Below are 24,708 nucleotides of genomic sequence, written 5' to 3'. Positions count from 1 at the left end.
CACCGGCTAGCCTGAGCCGACTGTTCTCGCAATTCTCTACGCCAACATTAGTGTTATTTCTCGGGCTTTTAAGTCTTTCAATGACTAGCACGGAACTATTATAACATTATAATTAAAATGACGATAAGATAAGAAGTCTATCGTTAGTGAAAATACAAAATATAACGTTAACTGACAGGGCTAGGCCCGGCTAACGCTAGCACAGCTGCTAATGCTAACAGCAGCTAAGCTAACTGTTTTGTGTTTGCGGATGTAAACATTGAAACTGTTTCTGACACAGTTTCAACTTTGTTTGTTTGTTTTTCCTCTTGGTCCGTTTTCTTGTCGAGGTCTTTGTGTGTGTGTAGCAGGGACTGTTGTGAATTAGATCGTCCTCTAAGTGTTTTATTAATTAAAGTTTTACCCTTGAAGTGATAGTTTACATTAAGGTTGTTTAAAATGTTAATAATAAATAAATACAAACTTTTATTTTCAAATAAATGTTTAAATTAAACAAACGATAATATCATATTACCTTCTTTAATAAAACTACACCAAACAGCCTTTACTTTTTTATTTTTTTATTTTTAGGTTTTGATAGTTTTCATGACCTCTTAGTAAATATAAAGCTAACATAATATAAATATAACTCTTCCTGTTTAGGGCCTGATTTGTTCTTTCCAAGTCTGATGATTACACAAAGTGTTCTCTGAATAACATTGTTCAATTTGTCTTCCACCATCTGTCACTTTCAGCTGAAACAGGATTCATATGTTAAGGAGGCAGCGCTGCAACAAAGACATTCAATGTTTTACACACTTTTCTGTTTGTGTAGTAAAGCAGTGAGGTTTTCGTTTCTCACTACATTCAGTCAAACTTTATTTAAAGTAGAGAAATCATTGAGAGCATGACCTCAATTAGTGCTGCTCGATTATGACAAAAAAATCATACTGATTAATTTAACGGATATTGAGATCACGATAACTCGTTGACTTTACGACATCTGGATCACTAACATTTATGTTAATCGCTTTAATGCTTTAATAAGCGGAGCACTTCAAAAAAAAAAAACAAGCAATAATTGAGTGAACAATATGTAAATAAAAATTAGCTCTGGTTTTGAGGTAGTGGTGATGTACTCATACTTTGAGACATTAATCACACGTGATAAAATGTTCACGGCGTGCAAGGCGCCCATGCAGCTGCACAGTAATTGTTTAATCTCGATTATCTTGTTTTCATGATCTTGAGAAATCAAATTCATGATTGAAACTGAAATTTGATTAATCTCCCGGCCTGATGTTGAGAGTTTAATTAAAGCAAATAGATGAAATGACAAAAAGAGAATACTTGTTATCATATCAAAGCATACGTTCACGGAGCGCCGCTGGTCGGCTGGTTGGGTTTGTGCGCCCTAAAATGCAGATGTTCACATTAACTTCACACTTACACCGACTCATTTGTTCCCAGTCTGATTGGGATCATTCCCATAACTCCTCCTGTCATCTCTCCTCTCAGGGGGAACTCGCTGCTGCCACACACTTCCTGTTCCCCCCCCCCCCCCCCCCCCTCCTGCGAGATGTCCACCCCTGACCCTCCGATGGGAGGGACACCTCGGCCTGGACCCTCCCCAGGCCCGGGGCCATCTCCGGGAGGCATGATGGGCCCGAGCCCTGGTCCCTCTCCGGGCTCGGCCCACAGCATGATGGGACCCAGCCCAGGACCTCCTGGATCCGGACACCCCCACCCACCACAGGGACCCTCAGGATATCCTCAGGACAACATGCACCAGATGCACAAAGTACTGAGCTGTTTATTCTCTTTTTGTTATGAATACTAAAACCTCAAATCAAAATATCTTCCATATTTAATTGCATTTGTCTTTTTTTTTCAGCCAATGGAAGCCATGCATGAGAAGGGGATGCCCGACGACCCCCGCTACAGCCAGATGAAGGGCATGAGTATGAGACCAGGGGGGCACAGTGGGATGGGACCCCCTCCGAGCCCAATGGACCAACATTCCCAAGGTAACACATCCCATAATACTGTTTGAAGATGCACGCTGCTGTCTATGTTTTCTGTGGCGTCTGAAGGTTGATCGTTCTCCTCGGTAACATCAGAAAGATAAAAATGAAGAGAGAGAACTCAGTCATGCCGACTTACTCTACACAGAGAGAGAGAGAGAGAGAGAGAGAGAGAGAGAGTGTGTGTGTGTGTGTGTGTGTGTGTTTGAACCCATCCAGCCGGTTTCTTTCTTGTGTTGCTGCTCGTTTTGGCAGCGTGAGCAGACAGCAGAGGGCGGGACCACAGGAGGGGCGGGGTTTTGAGGTTTCTCCTTTCAGGCAGCAACAAACGCAGCTGCATCCACAAAACCACAGCAGAGTTTGTCAGCAAAAGAAAATGAAAAGAGGGAATTAAAGGCAGGAATGTTTTGGTTAATATTTGGACTTTGACTTAAACTCAAGAGGAATAAAAATACAGTAAAGGTTGATTGAAGTCGGTTGCAATAAATCACACTCAGTGTTTTGTTTTTTTCATACTGTAAAGTCATTGCATAGAACACCAATATCTTTTTTGGACTACCCATGATGCATCTGTTCTCTGCTCCTCCAGGTTACCCCTCTCCATTAGGAGGCTCAGAGCATGCGCCCAGCCCCGTCCCAGCCAGCGGCCCCCCCTCTGGCCCCATGATGCCCGGTGGTCCCTCTGGCCCGGTTTCTGGCCCCATGGAGGGCACTGGGGACCCCAGCCAGGGGATGGGACAACCTAACCGTGGGGGTCCTCAGGGTCCAGGCGGACCCGGAGCTGCAGGAGGTGGACCAGGTGGTGCAGGTGGACCCACTCCTTTCAACCAGAACCAGCTGCACCAGCTCAGGGCTCAGATCATGGCCTACAAGATGCTGGCTCGCAGTCAGCCTCTCCCCGACCACCTGCAGATGGCCGTTCAGGGGAAGAGGCCCATGCCGGGGATGCAGCAGCAGCCGATGCCCAACATGCCGCCGGCGACAGGGCCCGGAGGTGGGCCGGGGCCGGGACCAGGACCGGCTCAGGGCAACTACAACAGGCCACATGGTGAGTTTATCTTCACTATTATCCTGAAGGGTATTTTATCTACAGCAGGCGCCAAAGGCTATTTCACACTTGCAGAACGCAGCAGGAGGTAATCAGGAGGATTCACCTCGAGCGAGTGGGAGGGGGTGGTGACGTTTATATCCTGTAGATAGACTTTTTTGGTGGGGCGGGGTTAGTTTGAACATTTAGGGCACTAAAAACCTTACTGGGATTAGTTGTGTGAAAAAAGGAGCTTCTGCTGAGTTCTTTGTGCAACCTGTCTGCTTGTGCCTTTTTTGATATTCTTGATATCCAAGGTTTTGATGTGCAGCTTTTGTTTAGTCGGGAATCCGTTGTAATCGCAGTATACGCTCTTTGAAAATGAACACAATCAAGTCTGTGGGTTTGGGCGGGATCGTGGGCGGGTATAACTTTATCTTTCAGTTCTTGTAAATTATAAAGGGATTTGTTGCCACAGCTGTGTGATTTGTGACTGTATTGAAAAGCTGAAAAGCAAACATTTATATTTTCTTGCATTCCCCTTTTTTCCGTCTGAATTCCCCGGATAATATCCTGCTGCGTTCTCACATCAGCTCACTCAGATTTTGTGTTGAAAAATACCAGGATGCTGGAGGAGAAACTCGGGATAAAGTCTGAGAGGAAAAGTTCAGCTGTCTGGTTTCACACATGCAACTCACCTTGAAAAACGTCTACCTGTTCTCCTTGTTTTAGGTATGGTGGGTCCAAATATGGTGCCTCCTGGACCTGCAGGAGTCCCCCCGGGTATGCAAGGCCAGCCGACCAACGGACCCCCGAAACAGTGGCCTGAAGGTAAACTCAGTCCCACCGGTGCAGCTCTGTGTTCACAGCTCATGTGGTCACGGCTCATCTCTCTGGTTTTCATCTCTTTCAGGACCGATGGTGAACGCCGCTGCCCCCTCAAACCCTCCTCAGAAGCTGATTCCTCCTCAGCCCACAGGCAGACCCTCTCCCGCTCCCCCGTCTGTCCCCCCCGCCGCCTCCCCCGTCATGCCCCCTCAGACTCAGTCGCCAGGACAGCCCGCTCAGCCTCCTCCCATGATGCTTCACCAGAAGCAGAACCGCATCACCCCCATCCAGAAACCCCGCGGGCTGGACCCGGTGGAGATCCTCCAGGAGAGAGAGTACAGGTGAGACAGCGGGTTACACACGAGAGAGAGTACAGGTGAGAGAGAGAGTGAGAGAGAGAGAGAGAGAGTACAGGTGAGAGAGAGTGAGAGTGAGAGTGAGAGAGAGAGAGAGAGAGAGAGTACAGGTGAGAGAGAGAGAGAGAGAGAGAGAGAGAGTACAGGTGAGAGAGAGTGAGAGTGAGAGAGTACAGGAGAGAGAGAGAGAGAGAGAGAACAGGTGAGAGAGAGAGAGAGAGAGTACAGGAGAGAGAGAGAGAGTACAGGTGAGAGAGTACAGGTGAGTGAGAGAGAGTACAGGTGAGACGGCAGGTTACACGAGAGAGAGTACAGGTGAGAGTGGGTGATACTGTTGCCATAGTGACGTCTGTCTTAAATATTGTCTTTATTGATATTTTCTTCAGGTTGCAGGCTCGTATCGCTCACCGTATCCAGGAGCTGGAGAACCTGCCCGGCTCTCTCGCCGGCGATCTTCGCACCAAAGCCAACATCGAGCTCAAAGCGCTGAGGCTGCTGAACTTCCAGAGACAGGTAACCATGACGATATGTGCACAAATCTGACCTTTCTTTATTAGCTAATGTTATCATCGATTTTAGAACCAGTTGAGCTCAAAATTGAAATCCACTGAAATATGAAGTTTCATCAACGCCTGCTTTGATTTATCGCTACCTTTCAGGTATAAGATATTTTTGTAACTCTGAAGAGAACGCCACGAACACCTTAAAGGAGCAGTATGACACTCTGACTCCTAGTGTTTAAAACGGGTACTGCAGTCTAAATTCAAAACATTAGAGATCTTCAACATGTTGACTTTTTGTGCATCTGCAGCTTCGTCAGGAGGTCGTTGTTTGCATGCGTCGTGACACCGCTTTGGAGACCGCCCTCAACGCCAAGGCGTACAAACGCAGCAAACGCCAGTCTCTACGGGAAGCCCGGATCACCGAGAAGCTCGAGAAGCAGCAGAAGATCGAACAGGAGCGCAAACGCCGCCAGAAACACCAGGTACACATCGAGGAACAGAACCCGTTAACGCCATGATATCCACGTCTTCTTAAAAAAGAGAAGCTTTCAGGATGTTCTAACGTCGATGTCGTGTTCGTTTGCAGGAATACTTGAACAGCATCCTGCAGCACGCCAAGGACTTCAAAGAGTACCACCGCTCCATCACCGCCAAGCTCCAGAAGGCCACCAAGGCCGTGGCCACCTACCACGCCAACACAGAGCGCGAGCAGAAGAAGGAGAACGAGCGCATCGAGAAGGAGAGAATGAGGAGGCTGATGGTGAGACTCCAACACTTCCTGGTGTAAATGTTTTGAGGTCTTCTCATTGGTCCAGAGCGAGCCCCTTAACGCCCCCCCCCCTCTGATTCTCTCAGGCTGAAGATGAAGAAGGTTACCGTAAACTCATCGACCAAAAGAAAGACAAGCGTCTGGCCTACCTGCTGCAGCAGACCGACGAGTACGTGGCCAACCTCACCGATCTGGTGCGAGCTCACAAAGCCGTCCAAGCTCTGAAAGTGAAGAAGAAGAAGAAGAAGAAAAAGAAGGTGAGTGTTCTTAAAAGTCGTCTCTCTGAGAGTCTAAGGAGCTTTTCTTCATGTGATTTTTATATTCTTTTAACATTTTCAGAAGCCCGAGGCGGTGGAGGGCGGATCCGGCCTGGGACCTGATGGAGAGGTGAGTCTTCAAACTTATTTCATTTTAATTTATTTTTTATTTCGAACATGTAAAAATAAAATAAAAATATACATTACAAACAAAGCAAACAGCAATCAAAGCATACTTTCTGTAGTGGCTCGATTATTTTTCCTTAACCAGTCCATGTTTGAAAAGGGTGTAAGGATGAAGTTAAATAACTCATCCAGTCCTTCATGAATGAATCCAAGACTAAGCTTTAAAAACTAAAGTCAAATAATACAGATAACTAAGTAACAAAAGCAACGGATATATGTGCAGATGTATTACACACATTAATTGGTAATTCATTTGTGAATTAAACTGAATCACATGACCTCCTTTATGTGTTATGATGCTTATAAGTGAGGCCATTTGTTCTAATCTTCCTCGTAGATTATCTCGGTGGAAATGGTCCAAATGTTGTTGTAGCTGAAGAGAGGCAGGAATTGTTGAGAGGAGGGAGTGTAGGGTGACATGCAGCAAAGGGCAAAGGTCGGATTTGAACCCACGGCTGCTGCCCTGACGACTACATCCTCTGTACACAGGGCGTGCAACATAACCACTAGGCGCCCCAGTCCAAATGATTTATCATAAAAACTTCAATAAGAGCTCCATGTTTTCATCTCCCCGTCCTCCTTCAGAGAGCGAAGAATGTTTGTTAGAGATCAGGACGCACCGCACGTGGTGACATCACAGCGTCCTCAGTCACCTTGTCAAACACAGAAACTACCTCACTGACGGTGGACTCTGTGTTTCTGGGGGGTGTTAGACGAAGAATCACTGAATTCAGGAGTCCACGGGGCTTAATAACTTCTTCTTCTCTTACAGCCTCTAGATGAAACGAGTCAGATGAGCGACCTTCCTGTGAAGGTCATCCACACGGACAGCGGAAAGATCCTGACTGGCGGTGAAGCTCCGAAAGCCGGTCAGCTGGAGACCTGGCTGGAGATGAACCCGGGGTCAGTGTCACAGCTGCAGGATATAAACATTAACTGTACTAATGTGTTTCACACGGGGGTTTAAAGTCACAACATTTCTTCCTCTGCAGGTACGAAGTGGCGCCGCGCTCTGACAGCGAGGACAGCGGCTCTGAGGAGGAGGAAGAGGAGGAGGTGAACCCCTGCACTGATTTCTACAACAAAACAGCTACTTTGAGTTTTCCTTCCAGCAGACTTCATGCCTTCTTCCTTTCTGTGTTTCAGGACGAGGACGAGGAGCAGCCTCAGCCGTCTTCAGCTCCCAGCGAGGAGAAGAAGAAGATCCCCGACCCCGACAGTGAAGAAGTGTCTGAGGTGGACGTGCGGCACATCATCGAGTAAGATCTCACTCTGAATGAGTCTGAAAACAACGATTATAAAGCAACAATACATTTGACAAAGACAATCTTCAGGTCTCCTTAACGTGTCTTCTGCTGAGTGAGCGTAAAATCCAGAATATAAGTCGCACCTTCACAAAACAAGCAGACTGTTTTTAGAGGTTTCCAAGAAAGAAAAAGGTTGAAACAGTCGTCCTGTGTGATGGTTTCTATCGTGTTCAGCGAGGTCTACAACAGTCAGTCGCTCTGCAGCTGTGTCGCTCTTTTAGTTCCAGCTGTTTTCTCTTTGTGGAGTTAGCTCTCCTACTAGCTACAGTACGCTAAACGATCTCTCTGCCTGCAGGGAACTATATGAAGCACAGACCCCGAGCTCTCTGCCCGACTCCGCTGGTCACTCATTAACGTTAAAGAAGGAGTCTATTGCTCAAAAGAGAGCGCTCCACAGGCTTTACTTACTGAACAGTCAATCACCGTTTTCTTTAAATGCCTGATGGAGGGAGAAAAGATGTTAAAGAGTTTTGCGTCCAGCCTCGTCTGTGTCGCTATGTTTTTCAATACACAGTGAATGGGGGTTGTGTCAGATCAATCAATCAAACTTTATTTATACAGCACCTTTCAGACAAATTCAATTGCAGTTCAAAGTGCTTTACAAGAGAGCAGAAAAGTTATTGATGAAAAAGTAGTTTATAAAATCATTGAGAGACTAATGCACACCAATAAGAATTTAAAAATATATAAATGAAAAAATAAAATACGACACATAAAAGCAACAAGATATTAAAATTAATACATAGGAGAAGAATATTTCAAATTGTAGTAGGATAAAAAAGACAATAAAATAATGTTAAGATTTGAACTTATATAAAGCACTATATAAAAGCCAGACTGAATAAATGAGTTTTAAGACTGCATGGCGTGCGGTGGTGGCGGCTGCACCCGTGGTAATGACGGAGCGTTTGTCTGCATTTTATACTGCTATATTAGTCACAGTGGTGTATAAGAGGCAGCCGACGTTTTAGAGGAGAAAACAGGTGTTAAAGGAGCGTCTCATACACCGGATGATATGGTCTGCATTGATGTTAAACTCTTCTTTGCTCGGGCTGTTTGCAGCTCCCGGGTGTGCACGATGTAAACACTAATAAAGACCGCGTTTTCTCCCACAGACACGCCCGGCAGGACGTGGATGACGAGTACGGCAGTGCGAGCTTCAACCGAGGCCTGCAGTCGTACTACGCCGTGGCTCACGCCGTCACCGAGAAAGTTGACAAACAGTCGACGCTGCTGATCAACGGGCAGCTCAAGCAGTACCAGGTACTCACACAGAGACAGCAGGACATTGAGGAGGGGGCGGGGTTAAATGTTCCTCTGGCTGACTCTGGATGTTGTTGTTTTTTTTCAGATCAAAGGTTTGGAGTGGCTCGTGTCGCTTTACAACAACAACTTGAACGGCATCCTGGCCGATGAGATGGGTTTAGGAAAAACCATCCAGACCATCGCCCTCATCACTTACCTCATGGAGATGAAGCGCCTCAACGGACCCTTCCTCATCATCGTACCTCTCTCGTGAGCTCTCCTCCTTCACTCGCTGCCTTTTCCCCCACAGCTGAAACCATTTGTGTTTTTTATTTGAATTTTTCTTCAGAGCAAAATTGAAACATGTTTTGCAGCTAGTCAAAGTTACAAACGTTTTTCAGAAAGTAAAGAGAGACAATAAAACAGGTATGCACCCGATCAGGCAAACTGATAAGTACCATTTGTGTTTTTAAAGTTCATCTCTTCTCTTCTCAGAACTTTGTCAAACTGGGTCTATGAGTTTGATAAGTGGGCGCCATCTGTCATCAAAATCTCCTACAAGGTCAGTGCCGCTTCAGTCCAGTCAAAGTGAGACGATGAGATGAGAGCTTACTCGAGCGTAGCTGGGTTTATTTCTATTCATAATAAATGTACTCGTGTTGATTTCAGGGGTCTCCACAAGCTCGCCGTGCGTTCGTTCCCATCCTGCGCAGCGGCAAGTTCAACGTGCTGCTCACCACGTACGAGTACATCATCAAAGACAAACAAGTGCTGGCAAAGGTAAGGAGGAATATCAAGGTTTGATACAATCAAACCTTTCTCTGTATAAACCAAATTAATAACACGTCTCAAGATACTTTAAAAAGGAGAGAGAGAGCGAGAGAGGAGAGAGAGAGGAGAGAGGGGGGGGGGGGGAGCGAGAGGAGAGAGGGGGGGGAGAGAGAGAGGAGAGAGGGGGGGGAGAGAGAGAGGAGAGAGGGGGGGAGAGAGAGAGGAGAGAGGGGGGGGGAGAGAGAGGTAGATACCACAATAATAGAAATAGGAGACCTAGACACCCAGTAATGGGTCAGTTCTTGTTACAAGTTACCAAAACAGGTCTGAACTGCACAAAAACATCAACAACATTTGAGTTGTTTCGGTCAGAAAGCCTCTCCTGGATTCTTTTCTTGTGGCGTTGTGTCCACGTTACATACTTGTTGTTTGTGCATGACCAGCTGTACCGTGCCAGAGCCCATCTCGTCCAGCCGTGCCAGAGCTGGTCAAACAAAGTGGACTTAAGGGGTTAAATTAGCTTGGGCACGGTACAGATTGTAGACTTTGAGTGCACCCTTAAACTCCAAAAGGACTTGATATTCTCCGACCTGAGAGTTTGAACGTCCCCCCCCCCCCCTCCCTCCCTCTCTCTGTTTTATGTTCGCTGCAGCTTCTGGGAAGAGAGATACGACTGAAGATTTTTAAAGCTTTTGTTCTTTTTAATGATGAAAATCTTCAGATTGTATCATCTTAAAACACGTTGTATTTAAGTAAAGACGAAATGTTGACGAGCTTACTTTGAGTTTGCATACAAAATGTGACTTCTTGCGTCTGTCCTTCAGTCTGTTGTTCCTCTTCCTCACTCTCCCAGCTGCGTTGGAAGTACATGATCGTGGACGAGGGTCACCGTATGAAGAACCACCACTGTAAGCTGACTCAGGTCTTGAACACACACTACTTGGCCCCGCGGCGTCTGCTGCTCACAGGAACCCCGCTGCAGAACAAGCTGCCCGAGCTCTGGGCGCTGCTCAACTTCCTGCTGCCCACCATCTTCAAGAGCTGCAACACGTTCGAGCAGTGGTTCAACGCACCCTTCGCCATGACCGGAGAGAAGGTGAGTCTGATCGGGGTTTTTTTGTGATTGGTTAAGGCAAGGCAAGTTTATTTATGTCACACATTTCAACAACAAGGCAATTCAAAGTGCTTCACACAAGACATCAAAAGCATCATGACAGAGGAAAGAAAAGAAACATTAAAATAGAACATTATTAGTCAATCTGAAAATATGTTCAAATAATTCAAATGAAATTGATAAAAATACTTCAAATTAAACTAATAAAAAAGAATTCAAATTAAATTAATAAAAATAATTAAAATTAAATGAATTGAAGTAAAAATATAAAAAGAGTTAAAAGTTACAGAGCAGAGTTAAAGTTTAAAATCTTATTAAAGCTGTTTAATGAAAGGCAGCTGTAAACAGGTGAGTCTTCAACCTCCATTTAAAAGAGCTGAGAGTTTCAGCAGACCTGCAGTTTTCTGGGAGTTTGTTCCAGATATAGGGAGCATAGAAACTGAACGCTGCTTCTCCATGTTTGGTTCTGACTCTGGGGACGGAGAGCAGACCTGTCCCAGACCACCTGAGCGGTCTGGATGGTTCGTAATGAATCAGGAGGTCACTAATGTATTTTGGCCCTAAACCATTAAGCGCTTTATAAACCAGCAGCAGGATTTTAAAATCTATTCTCTGACAGATTGGGAGCCAGTGTAAGGACCTCAGAACTGGACTGATGTGATCCATTTTCTTGGTTTTGGGTGGTAAGGCAACATGACATCACGTCTCTCCTTTCCCTCCAGGTCGACCTGAATGAAGAGGAGACGATTCTGATCATCCGACGTCTTCACAAAGTGCTTCGGCCGTTCTTGCTGCGTCGACTCAAGAAAGAAGTGGAGGCTCAGCTGCCTGAGAAGGTCAGAGTTCACTTTGTTCTCTCCATCGCTTCATCAAGGATTTGATTCTTCTCTGAGACCTAAATTAGTCATGTGTTTACTACACATCAACTCAAGCATATTTAAAAAATCTTTTTGCTTGTTTTAATCCTCGCTCTGCATGTCTTTCAAACATTTGGAGTAATCTCTTGACTCTACCTTTAAGCATGTGTGACTCCTGTTTCCCCTCTGTGTTGGTGTGCAGGTGGAGTATGTGATCAAATGCGACATGTCGGCTCTGCAGAGGGTTCTGTACCGACACATGCAGGCCAAAGGAGTCCTGCTCACAGACGGGTCGGAAAAAGACAAGAAGGTACGACAGTAGAAGAAGATGATCATGTTCTTAAATAAATCTGAAAGGCTTTATGTGATGTTTTGATCCAGCAGATGTCGCCCTTGAGCACCAGCATGAAACCAAAACAACTTGCGCTGCATTGTTGTGTTAGCATGCTAATGCTAGCGATCTTTATTATGCTGGTATCTTCACACTGCATGTAAATTTACCTGAAATGAGCGTGATCTAGAAACACAGTTAAGCAGTGAGTACAGTATGTTATTCTTCTTTTCTCTAGTCCCTCAATTAAACAACTTTTATACACGAGGGGAGGAGTCAGCCGGCCGTCCTGGCGATGTAAACAAAGTGAAGATAGGACTCTGAAAACTCTGAAAACATCACAGACAGTGGGACTCGGGTGTTACACCCATTGTAGACAGTCATGACTCACAGAGTTATTTTCAGAGGAGATACTTGATTTATATATTTAAGTGTGAAGAATCACATTTAAAGACTTTAAAAACGGTGCACTAAGAGCAGCTCTTCATCTTGTTTCTACCCCTCGTTTCGTTCCTCAGGGTAAAGGTGGTACGAAGACCTTGATGAACACTATCATGCAGCTGAGGAAGATCTGCAACCACCCGTACATGTTCCAGCACATCGAGGTAAAGACGAGACTCTGCATATGTTTTTACACATGAGCAACAATCTGCTGCAGAATGACTTCATGATCACGCTTTGTTTCCTTCACAGGAGTCTTTCTCTGAACATCTCGGTTACTCTGGTGGAGTCGTGAGCGGGTGAGTAAAGTTTCAGACTTCTCGTACTCCACGTGTTTAGTTATTTTATGGATTTTGTCTTCATTCCCGTCTCGTTGTTTTTCCGATCTTTTACCGTTTACAGTCCCGATCTGTTCCGCTCCTCCGGGAAGTTTGAGCTGCTGGATCGCATCCTGCCCAAGCTGAGGGCCACCGACCACAAAGTGCTGCTCTTCTGTCAGATGACGTCGCTCATGACCATCATGGAGGACTACTTCGCCTACCGTAACTTCAAGTACCTGCGTCTGGACGGTGAGTCTCGTCTCGTCTCACTCGTCAGCAGGCAAAATGTTTCCATGGAGCTTCTACTCTCTCATGATCATATCAAACATCTAGGATTAACATTTTTTTTTTTAGCTTCTTATTCTGTATTATTTAAGTTGTTGCTAGTTCTGTTTTATTTCCTTGTTAATTGTTTAGCACCAATACACCAAGTCAAATTCCTCGTATGTGTAAATGTACTTGGCAATAAACCCAGATACTGATTCTGATTTAACGTTCTTAACGCTCTGACCTTCTGTCCTCTGACAGGAACCACCAAGGCGGAGGATCGCGGCATGCTGCTGAAGTCCTTCAACGACCCGGCCTCTGATTACTTTGTGTTCCTGCTCAGCACCAGGGCCGGAGGTCTCGGTCTGAACCTGCAGTCTGCTGACACAGTCGTCATCTTTGACAGCGACTGGAACCCTCATCAGGTACTCTTTTTTTATCTTATTTTTTATTTGTATTAGGTGCAATAGAATAGAATAGATGTTTATTGTGCACAGGTACAGGACAGTACAGGTACATTGGAAATTTTGTGTTTCTCCCTGAGTCAGCTTCTACAAAAAAGTTAAAATTATATATAAAATAGAATAACATTATGAGAAAAACAAAGTAAAAATTACAAATTAAATTTAAAAAATAATAAGTTGTAGTAACAGTTAAGTAAATTAAAATAAACTGTACAGAAGTTATACACTGTATTAAAGCAAAGATATAATACAAAAAATAACAAAGGGGAACACTGTACAATGAAATGAAAATATAAATATGTTTTCTTGTCTCTGCTATATATATATATATATACTATAGAGTGACATATACATAACAAATGAGGCACAAAAAACAAACAGACAAGGTCAGGACAACAACTCCGAAATACAGTAAAATAAACAAATAAAGACAGTAAAATACTAAGACATCAAGAGACACGCATCAGACTACAACCAGCAAATACATTACAAAACTATATGAAATACCTAAGAAACAAAGGGGTGCAAGTGAAAGAAGGGGAGGGAGAGAAGGTGCTTTGTAAGGGGTAGAACTCAGAGGTACTCTTAAGAACAGATGTTGAAAATAAGAGAGAGCCCACACGGTGATGAAACCGTCTGATATAAATACTCTGCGGCGTCAGTGTTGGAGAGTTGTGATGTGAAGTCTAAACACATCCTCTCCTCCGTCTCCTCCTCCAGGACTTGCAGGCTCAGGACCGAGCTCATCGCATCGGTCAGCAGAACGAGGTGCGCGTTCTCCGCCTCTGCACCGTCAACAGTGTGGAGGAGAAGATCCTGGCGGCGGCCAAGTACAAACTGAACGTGGACCAGAAGGTCATCCAGGCCGGCATGTTCGACCAGAAGTCGTCGGGATGCGAGCGCCGCGCCTTCTTGCAGGCCATTCTGGAGCACGAGGAACAGGACGAGGTCGGGACTCGAGGAGGCGACCGCACTAGGGGGGCGTGGGTCGGTGTAAGTGATCAGATCCCTACCCACCCACATCCACCTGTGCGCTTACCACCTCCTCAATCTCTGTTTTTCCATCTCCTCCTCCTCTGTCTCCTTTTTTTTTTTTCTTTTTCTCCTCAGGATATTTTCATCAGTCCGAGCTCCTCTTCTCCTCTTTCTCTTTCTGCATCGTTCATTTCATTTCAATAAAGTCTCACTCCAGGAAAGAAACCAGCAGACGTTCAGTAAATCTTTTAGAAACACAGATTGGATGCAGAGAAAGATTTCTTTAAAGGTTCATGAACTTGACTGATTGTGCACATGTTAAAACCTTTGCACACTGAGAAATGTGTGAAACATGAAGAAGCTGAATCACACTGGAGCGAGGCTTTAAAGTCACCTCATGCATACACAGTGATGTTTTTCAGTGCACACATACATGTTCAGTTTTTCTTCTTACGGGTTCATGAGAGTCATGAGGTCAGAGGCGTGGCTCTGAGGTGTCAGGAGGTTTGTCTCCTCGTACTCACTCGTCTCTTTTGTCCCGCAGGAGGAGGATGAAGTCCCAGACGACGAGACCGTCAATCAGATGATCGCCCGAAGTGAAGAGGAGTTTGAGCAGTTCATGGTTTGACCTCCTTCGACATGAATCATTCAAACATTAACTGGAGTTGTCTTTGTGTTGTCTCTGACCTGACGGATATATTTAAAACAAAATTCCAGCGTATGGATCTGGACAGACGCCGCGAGGAGGCGCGTAACCCCAAGAGGAAACCGCGTCTGATGGAGGAGGACGACATGCCCAGCTGGATCCTGAAGGACGACGCCGAGGTGGAGCGGCTGACCTGCGAGGAGGAGGAGGAGAAGATGTTTGGAAGAGGATCCCGCCAACGTAAAGAGGTGGACTACAGCGACTCGCTCACGGAGAAACAGTGGCTCAAGGTGGGACGTTCATTTTGATCATTTCTTTTTTCCAAGATTTCTTTTTTGGGCATTTTGTGAATTTAATGGAGAGATAGGACAGTGGATAGAGTCGAAAATCAAGGAGAGCGAGAGTAGGGAATGACATGCAGGAAAAGGAGCCTCAGGTTGGACTCGAACCCGGGCCGCCCGCTTGGAGGATAATTTTAAAAAATAGAAAAAAAAGTACGAGACGAGTTTGGACCTGATCGCTTCTCCTCCCCCACAGGCCATCGAGGAGGGAAATCTGGAGGACATCGAGGAGGAGGTGCGTCACAAAAAGACGACCAGGAAGCGCAAGAGAGACCGGGACCACGACGGCGGTCCGGCCACGCCGAGCTCCAGCAGCGGCCGGGGGCGGGACAAAGACGACGAGGGGAAGAAGGCGAAGAAGCGCGGGCGTCCGCCGGCCGAGAAGCTCTCGCCCAACCCTCAGTCGCTCACCAAGAAGATGAAGAAGATCGTGGATGCTGTCATCAAGTATAAAGACGGGTTAGGAGACTAACATCATGATGTCGTGTTTTAGACTCAGAGGTTTTATTTCTCGCAGTGATTCACATTAACACTTCACCTTTTTTTTTGTTTTTCAGGAGTAACGGCCGACAGCTAAGCGAAGTCTTCATCCAGCTGCCATCTCGCAAAGAGCTGCCCGAGTACTACGAGCTCATCCGCAAGCCCGTCGACTTCAGGAAGATCAAGGTGAGAGAGACGCCGACACGCTCGCTCTGTGTGGTTAGATCAAGTTAAGTTTAATTTACGACCCTCTGAAGTCACTAAGGACAAAAAATGTCCGTGACAAAAAACTGCTTTAAAAATAAAACAGATTTCTGCATAAATCTCTTAAACAACTTCAGCCCTGCTCAAAACTACCAAACATTTAATCATTTTTAGGAATTTAACCCTTTAAATACCAGACTCATGTAATCAAACTGGCATTTAAAGGGTTATATTCCTGTTAATTATTCAATGTTTGATAGTTTTGAGCAGGGCTAGAGGTGTTAAAGAGATTTATGCAGAAAAAAGTAGAAAAAGATATCAATCTGTCCTATTTTTATAGCAGAAGTGGACATTTTGTCCTTAATGACTTCAGAGGGTAGTAAACATGTTTCAGTGTTCTATTGATCTATTAAAAAAAACAAATGTGCATTCCACAATGTGTCAAGAGAGAGACTGTCTTACAAAAAATGGTGCCATATGCACTAACACAGACAAAATGATGACCAGATGAAGAAGAAACATTTGACCAAATGGACCAAAATGTCCATAATGATGCATGAGGGTTAATGAATGTTTATTTCTGACGGCTGCTTTGTGCTCCATCAGGAGAGGATCCGCAGCCATAAGTACCGCAGCCTGAACGACCTGGAAAAGGACGTGATGCTGCTGTGTCAAAACGCACAGACCTTCAACCTGGAGGGGTCGCTGGTGAGCAAAGACGAGAGCGCACAGTCACATTGAAACGAGAGTAGAAGAAGAATGATTAATAACTTTTAATTAAAAAATGTTTTCTCATAGTCCACTGCACAGCTCCTACATTGCACCTTTAGTACATTTTGTGTTTTTGATTTTTTTACATTTTAAATTTTATTTTGTAATATCTTCTTATTCTGTATTATTTAAGTTGTTGCTAGTTCTGCTTTATTTCCTTGTTAATTGTTTAGCACCAATACACCAAGTCAGATTCCTTCTATGTGTAAATGTACTTGGCAATAAACCCTGATTCTGATTCTGATTCTAACACCTATCGTGTGTGCAAACCTTTCAGATCTACGAGGACTCCATCGTGCTGCAGTCCGTCTTCACCAGCGTGCGGCAGAAGATCGAGAAGGAGGACGAGAGCGAAGGAGAGGAGAGCGAGGAAGAGGAGGACGAGCCGGACGAGGGCTCCGAGTCTGAATGTGAGCGTCACAAACATCATCGAGCCGAGGGAGTGAAGGGGTCTGAGAATTAAAAGAGTTAACCATCTTCTCTCTCTCTGTCAGCTCGTTCAGTGAAGGTGAAGATCAAGCTGAGCCGGAAAGAGAAAGGAGAGCGAGGAGATCGAGGAGGTAAAGGGCAGCGACGGCGAGGCCGCGGCGCTCGAGCTAAACCTGTGGTGAGCGACGACGACAGTGAGGAGGAGCAAGAAGAGGTGAGTCACGGTCACACAGCAGCAGTGTGATTTGTCAGGATTTATCCAGAAATCAAGACTTGTTTTTAACTGGAGAGGTTTACCCACGGTGAAGGGGGTCAAAGGTGATCCAAAGTGCCCCCAGCTGTGCCCCCCCTCCTTAATTTGCAGGAATGAGACGTTAAAATGAGGCATAATTTAAAAAGTCTCAGGCTGAGCTGTGTCGGTGGTTTCTTTAACGCTCCTTCCTTCTTCCTTCTCCTCAGGAGCGCTCGGCCAGCGGCAGCGACGAGGACTGAAGTGAGCCCCCGCTCCTGATCGGACCAACGCCCCCCCCCCCTGAGCCCCCTTGACTGGACTTTATATATTTTACTTAGATACAGCAGGGAGTCAGTTTGTGAACAGGCCTAGTTTTACCTAGATGAGCTGATTTTTAGTGAGACTATTGTATTCTCATTAAAGTATACCATTTATTAAAAACCAGTTAAAAATATGAAGTCCACTTCCATATTTAAACCATTGCCCCTCCCCTCCCCCCCCCACATTATGAATAGTAGTGTCTCTTTACCTTCTTTTCTTTTCTCCTGTAAGTGGAAAATGGACAGAGTTTGAATAATCGACTGAGCATGGGCCATAAAGACACCGAACTGTTTTTCTTTTTTGTTTTTTTAAGTGCTGTTCATTTTGTCGTCTTTTCTTTGAGACACGTGAAGCAGGAGGGAAAACTGTAACATGAAGTCCCCCTTTTTTTCTGAATGCATGTCGTGCGTGTCTGTCGGAGGAAAAAAAAAAAAAAAAAAAAAGCACCTGGATGTGTCTTCGCTATTATCTGTGTTTAATTTAAGACTACAAGCGGGATCACGGTACGTCCCGCCCCTGCAGCCCCTCCCTCTCAGGTTGTGTATGAATTGGGGGAGGGAGGGATAGGACCCTCTTCTCGTGTCAGTGTCACTGGATTCCAAAAAACTACAATAAAGGCATCTCATGATTACTTTGTGTGTGTGGTTTCCACTTTGTCTGGTCTGCACTGACCCTGTCTGTCCACTAGAGGGCCTTCTAAGCTCAGGCAGGTTTATAAATGAAGCTGGTCGTCATGGTGATTCTGGACTCTTGGTGGGGCCCTAAAGGCAAACCTCACACGGGGCCCCACTGAGCAGCGTTCATCACCTTTATGTTATAATTACTCCAACGCCGACACATCCCCAAAGTTCACAACATTTATATCAATCAATCAAACTTTATTTGTATATTTACATACAACAAATGTATCCCAAAGTGCTTTACATCAACATTTAATCAAACAGCGACAGCATGACTCTCTCCCCCACCCCCCTTATCCCACAATACAAAAACTAAGGTAAAAATAACTAGATAAGAATAGTTACTGAGGAAACGCTATCATTTATTCTAAATGAGGAAACACAGGAGGTTCAAAATGTAAAAAAAACTAGATGAAATGAGATTCAGTTAAAAGTTCTACTAAAGAGGTAGGTTTTGAGTTTGCTTTTAAAAATGTTAACGTTGTGTTCCGCTTTATAAGACGTTAAAAAAATAAAAAATAAACAAATATGGAGTTCAACGAAAAATCTGAGAGATCAGATGTAGCTGAAGTCATGGGTTGATGCTTGGTTGGAGCCCGGGAAGAATAGCCAACAAAATAAATAAAGAAATGGGTTTTTGGTTAATGCTTCTTGGAGCATTGCTTCCTAACCTGGGGGGTCCGGAGGGGGCGCAAGGCTTTATCTGCTCTGAGGTCGTCAGATTAGGTTTGCATACACCAAGTTCAGGTTCAGGTGACTTTATGTTTACCTGTAGGTAGACGTGTTCGACATCCATCCCGACGCACAGATTATAAAACAGATCTAACGAGGAAGATGACATACGAGAGAAGGGAAACTATTTAAAATCAACTCAAACGTGATCAAGAATTATATTAATGATGACGATATATTGACTTTTAAATAATCTTTGAATAATGATTTGAAGGGCTGTGTTCAAATATTTCAGTTTAAGAAAATGTATAAGAACAAAGTTATCAGACTGTATGACATTGGCAGTTAGTGTGTTTTGTGTGTTTCTGAGGAAGTGAAGACTGAATTGTTAGATTTGTTTTATGTTGGTATTCATTCATAGATTGTAATGTATTGTTTACTTTTTGAGTAAGGGGGGCAGGCAAAACAAGATGTATTCTTCACCCTAAAGTCTGAATCATTTTTTTTGTTTTTTTTTCTGTTGTGTTTTGACATGTACGGAACAAATAAAAAAAAATGAAATGACAACTTAAATCATGATTAAACACTTCCTGCTCGTCTGGTAAGAAGACGTGTGTGTGTAGACCTACTCTGTGGGGTCTCAGTTTATCTTAGGGGGGCTCCAAGGACCGTTGTCTCAGAGCACATTTTCTCTGCTCAGGGTCCGGACTCGGCACGTGTGGGTGTTTCTTCCTCCAGTGCTTCTGCAGCAGCATCCCCGGTGGTACATGTCATCTTTTATCTTCTTGATCTTGTTTTATGAACGCTTCCCTCCCTCTCTACACAAAGGTCCCTCGTTGACCCTGACACACATTCATCCTACTCTCTCCTGCACGTGAGCATCGAGGGGCAAGTGCCCCAACACCTGCACAAACATGAGGGAGTTTAGATCCGCTCCGTGGGGGATTTCTCTCGCCTTTGTTTCTAGATTTTAGATTTTAGAGGAACTGTTACCCTGTGTGTGTCTGCAGACCCCGTTTCCTGTGTCAATGTTTGTATTTGGGTTTTTTTCATGACTCACAGGATGTGTTCCTCCAGAAAATACTCAATGTTTTTATCAAGTTTCTTGCAAGAATGAAGCCGATGCTGAAGTGTAAAATCCTGCAGTTCCTGGAGTGTCCACTAGAGGCTGGCTGCAGAAGCACAGGAAGTCACATACACACCCATTCTAAAAAGCCTGTTTTTACAGCAGAGATGAACATGTTTACAGCCTGGTTCAAAAAACCAAATAGGTGTGATTATCTCATGTCTGGATGGACACACACTGTACGGGGGGTGAATGTTTTGATGACTCATCAGTTTTGATTTGATGAAGGATAAGAGTTATTCACAATAAGGCGTGTAGCTGACCTGATTGACAGGTGGGCGCGGTGTAACGGTTTGTCAGGAGGTTTAAAACCCGCCTCAGCTCCAGCTCTCAGCCTGTCGTTAGGTTGACTGAAAGTTAGACTGAGACAGCATTCCCAGCATGGAGACCGCCATCGATGGGACTCCAGCGCCCCCTGCAGGACGCACATCCAAGGACTCTCACTCAGTCTTTATGTCTTCAGACACTTTTACACTAATACAAATCCATTTATTTATTTTATTGATTTTGAGGGCGGCAGTAGCTCAGTCTGTAGGGACTTGGGTTGGGAAGTCCCAGTGCGGACCAAGCTTGGAAGTTGGTCTGGTAGCTGGAGAGGTGCCAGATCACCTTCTGAGCACTGCCGAGGTGCCCTTGAGCAAGGCACCAAACCCCCTCCCCACCATCAGCTCAGGAACACCCACTGTGGGCAGCTCCGTCACTCTGACATCTCTCCATTAGTGCATGTCTATATGATCCTGTTTGTGTGCATGTATGTATATACTTCAGCCTATGTGTGTGTTGCATGACTACAGAGTGTAAAAACTGAAATTTCCCCTCATGGGGATCAATAAAGTAAATATTGTCCGTCTCATTTTCTTTTTTTTCAGCTTTTTTCTTGATTGAGCGGCGCTCCCCTTTCCACGCATCCACTCCCCACAATGACGACACGGCCTTACAGGAATGTGTCCTCTGGCGTTTTTTCTCTGCAGATGATGGATGGCTTCACTCTCAAAATGACTTCAAAAATATTTAAATTAGACGTACACAAAGCCAGAAATGTGTTGTTGAGTCGGCTGCAGAAACCGAAACCCTCCCTGCTCTGAACCCCCATGTAGCGGCTTGAGCTGCAGCCAGAAACATGTGTAAGTGCTTGTGGGAAAACCTGATTTGACCTTCAGAGGGAAGAGACAGAGACAGAAAATCGGTTGCAGCCAGCGCTCTGTTTGTTTTGTCAGCAGGAGCGGCGAATGTGAAAAGGGCCCCGGGTTTGTGCGAGGGGGGGGTCACATACTGGAAGAACAAGAAACTGTTTACAAAGGCCCGGGTGAGGAGGTTTTAATGTAAGTCGTCCAGCAGTCGACGTGGAGGGGTGTGTTCTACTTTCACCTCACCTGCACTTTTGTTTCCATTCCCGCTCTTTATTATCTCTGACGAGGGATCCTCCAGGACTCAATCAACGTTTCATGGAGGACGCGGGCTCATGAGGAAGTTGGAGGTTAACTCCGGCACAGTTCAGAAACAGTCCATGTTTCTAAGTCGGTCACCCAAAGGACCCAGTTTTTTTCTGCAGAGGCCAGAAAATTCCATGTCACTTCATATTAAAAGGGAGCTGATTGTGCAGTACGGTGGGGTTACATGTGGGCGGGCTCACTGAAAGGGGCTTGAACTGTTTCTGACGACTCTTTATTTGCATATTTTATTTAAAGGGAGCGACCGTTTAATTACTTTGTGACCTTATTCATGCAGCTCTGAGTAATGTTACAATTTATAAGAGAGAAAATGATGCACCAAAGGTTCAGGGGATCAAATCCTTAAAGCTCCTGTGATTGTTATGAAGTAAATTTAAATTAAAGGAGCAGTATGTAACTCTGACCACTAGTGTTTAAAATGGTACTGCAGTCTAAATTCTAAACATCATAGAGAGCTGTCTCCCCCCCCCCCCCCCCCTCTCTAGAGTCCATCCTCACTCAGGTCACCATGTGGTGGACACTGAAGCTTCAGTGTTTATCCAGCTCTGCATGGGTCTGTAAACCTTTCTGTGTTCTAACCTCTCTCCATTTTTCAAAAGCATCTCCAATATTGATCCTAGTTTGAGCACGTTTCTGCTCGTGGAGCTTATTAGAAACATGCAGAGGCTTTTTAGGTCGGGTACAATCACTTCTATCTGAACCACTTCTCTTGACCGCTTCCATCACTGCAACACCTGTTGACCTGATAACTGCTCTCATATCTACGTGCGGCGTCCAAAACAGCCGTGTGGGGTGTCTTAAAAGCGCCTACCTTCTCTGGTCCAAACAAATCCAGAGCATTCAGGAGCAGAATCTAAAGTTAGAAGGAGGACATACTGGCTGCTGCATTGTTGTCAGAGAAGCCAGCACTTCAACATAGCATGTTTCCTTAATGATCAGATAGTAAGATACCTTTATCATCTCACTCTCTACACATCTCACTGATTGGACCTTTAATACGGATCCCTCAAGTCCTTCTGATTCATAGTAACCAGCTTTATGAATTACTGATTTCTGGAGTTTAATTATGGGAGCCATAAGATAACCTTCGTTGTTATTGGAAGCTATAAGAATTGATGTTTTTGATTTTGGGCTTTTCCGTCCACTTGAGGTCTTTTTCCATGAATCTGTTTTTCCATTTATATAAAGTATGTACAGAGAATCCGTGCTGTATATCTGTTCCACACACTCCTGGTGCAGACTCGTTTCTAGCGGTTCATATTTTATGGCGGCAGCGTGACAGCCTTGGCCTCGATCCATGTGTATAGCTTCTGTGAGGCAGATCTTCAGAGGAAACCCGACTCTGTTATTACCGACCAGATGTTTTTTATTTCACTCTGGAGGGTCTGTCACGTGTTCGGGTCAACTGGACATACACATGAGCATGTTTATGATGCCTTAGTGTACATTTATCTGGAGCAGCAATGAAGGTCACTCAGGATAAAATCTGACCTGGATGATAAAAAACCATCCAGGGGTCTGCGAGGGGGTCAGGTGTTATCTGAACATGTAACCTTCCTGTGATAGAAACGGGGTCAATGTATTTATTTACGTCAATGACAGAGCAGAAGTTCATCCCGCTGGAGGTCCAAAACATCGCCTCTCTTCCATGAAGTCTTCTGAAAACAAACATCTGGATTATTTCACCTTTTCATTCAAACTCCTGAACTGAAAAGCTATGTTCTCTGCTCGGTTCACGGTTGTTTTCAGGTTTTTATCTATTTACTATCCTTTTGTTTTTATCTTTTTGTACTTTATCTCCGCGCCTCCCCTGAAGTAAACTTGATGCTAACCCGGCTCGGTTTGAAGACTTTGACCCCTAACATAACACGCTGTTTTTATGAGAAGAGGAAGCTGTGATAGTGAGGAGAACTTTTATTGTTTTATAATCAGGTGTTAACTCACTGCTCAGTCAGTCGACTTGTTGTGTGTGTCTTCATAGAAGGTTAAAAACATGGGTTGAATAAGTCAAAAAACAAAAAGTGGACCATTGCAGTGTGCTAACCCGGGTTGTTTGGTTATTTAAATATTGAGTGTCCACTTGGTCAGCAGCCAGACATTCGGACCGTCACAGGACACGTCAGGGGACAAAGTGTTGATGTTGAATCAGTCCACTTGGGGGGGGGGGTCATCTTATTTATTTATTCTTATCGCTTTTGTAACAGAATCAACACGAGTGAAACAGATCTGAGGACAGATCTGACACAAACAAGAGGAATGTTCAAAAACAATTCCAATATACAGAATATACTTCACCATGTTTGAGGTAAAAGACACATTGTCTTAAAAAGAAAACAAAATGGTTTGCCTAAATATTCTTTCATGTGTTTCTAGTTGTTTGTTTCTTTTTTTACTTGCAAGGACTTAATGATATCCTCAAACCAAGCAGCCACTGCCGGTGTTGAAAAATTAAGATAATTGGGAAGTGCGGTAGTTGCAGTTCCTTGAGAGTCCACTAGAGGCCGGCTGCAGAAGCCTCAGAAGTCACATACACACCCATTCAAAAGTGTCACTTTTTAAAGCAGAAATAAACATGTTTACAGCCTGGTTCAAAGAACGAAAATGATCTGGCTAGCTTAAGCCTTTATCCGCACACACTGTACGAGGGACGATTGTTTTTACAACTACTCCATTTTTTTTAATGAAGAATAAAGGTTTTTAAAATGATGTAAATGGGTGAACTGACTGACGTGCAGGCGGGTGTGTTGTAGCTGTTTGTCAGGAGGCTTAAGACTCACCTCAGCTCCAGCTCTTAGCCTGGTCATTGGACGACTGAAAAATAGATTGAGACACTAATTGCAATATGGTGACCACCATCGAGGCTTCAAGCGCCCCCTTCAGGAATCACTCGGTGAAATCACAGAGGCTAAGTGTCAGTTCAATATCTACATTCCCTTTTATTTATCTGGTAAGGCAAGTTTATTTAATTTAAATAAAGATGAAAGTTTTAAATTGTCGTACTGGCAGCTTTGGACTCCCATACTAACTTCATATAAGCATCTTGAGATCCCGAAATTGTGAATTAAATCTCAAAATTTAAACTTTTTATCTGATAATTATTACTGATGATTAAGGGATTTTAACTTTTATGGTAAGTTTAAAAAAAATATATTGTTCTGGTAGCATTGGGCTTCCATAGATATTCCACTGTGAGGCTCCTGAGGACAAAGCCACCCAGGTTTTTAACATAATGTAAAAAAAATGACCCAGTTTATTTGTATTTTATTCTCCAGACACTTAACTTGCACATCTCTGCTAACTCTCTGAAAGGGTTAATCGTAGTAAAAAAGCGATC

The 24,708-nt window shown here is 44.5% G+C and overlaps 1 protein-coding gene across 2 annotated transcripts; it reads left to right on the top strand.

The window, feature by feature from the left end:
• The first annotated feature begins 107 nt into the window (after positions 1-107).
• On the top strand, positions 108-18,076 carry smarca4a (SWI/SNF related, matrix associated, actin dependent regulator of chromatin, subfamily a, member 4a). Of its 2 annotated transcripts, none has more exons than XM_065964388.1 (33): positions 108-1,780; positions 1,874-2,006; positions 2,593-3,051; positions 3,763-3,861; positions 3,944-4,199; positions 4,601-4,727; positions 5,026-5,199; positions 5,304-5,477; positions 5,573-5,743; positions 5,829-5,873; positions 6,702-6,832; positions 6,922-6,985; positions 7,076-7,188; positions 8,352-8,499; positions 8,588-8,751; positions 8,977-9,043; positions 9,151-9,261; positions 10,106-10,348; positions 11,089-11,202; positions 11,426-11,533; positions 12,073-12,159; positions 12,248-12,294; positions 12,398-12,564; positions 12,844-13,007; positions 13,767-14,039; positions 14,566-14,643; positions 14,739-14,957; positions 15,205-15,467; positions 15,566-15,674; positions 16,299-16,400; positions 16,741-16,873; positions 16,958-17,106; positions 17,352-18,076. In XM_065964388.1, exons 1-33 carry the CDS (start codon positions 1,559-1,561, stop codon positions 17,382-17,384), a joined length of 4,947 nt encoding a protein of 1,648 aa, XP_065820460.1. In that variant the 5' UTR covers positions 108-1,558; the 3' UTR covers positions 17,385-18,076. The 2 variants fall into 2 exon arrangements, with proteins under 2 accessions (XP_065820460.1, XP_029137481.2); XM_029281648.2 differs by having other exon boundaries at positions 110-1,780; positions 5,826-5,873.
• Positions 18,077-24,708: the final 6,632 nt, after the last annotated feature.

The sequence above is a fragment of the Labrus bergylta genome, chromosome 16 (genome assembly GCF_963930695.1).
Source record: "Labrus bergylta chromosome 16, fLabBer1.1, whole genome shotgun sequence".
Taxonomy (NCBI): domain Eukaryota; kingdom Metazoa; phylum Chordata; class Actinopteri; order Labriformes; family Labridae; genus Labrus; species Labrus bergylta.
The sequence above is the reverse complement of the archived record's forward strand: the minus strand, read 5'-3'. Positions and strand labels throughout refer to the sequence as shown.

Excerpts from the sequence above, each read along its gene's own strand:
- smarca4a (XM_029281648.2), top strand. The coding sequence starts at position 1,559 with ATGTCCACCCCTGACCCTCCGATGGGAGGGACACCTCGGCCTGGACCC. Across the intron at positions 11,534-12,072 it reads GGTCGGAAAAAGACAAGAAG|GGTAAAGGTGGTACGAAGAC; the intron begins GTACGACAGTAG and ends TTCGTTCCTCAG. Across the intron at positions 14,958-15,204 it reads CGGAGAAACAGTGGCTCAAG|GCCATCGAGGAGGGAAATCT; the intron begins GTGGGACGTTCA and ends CCTCCCCCACAG.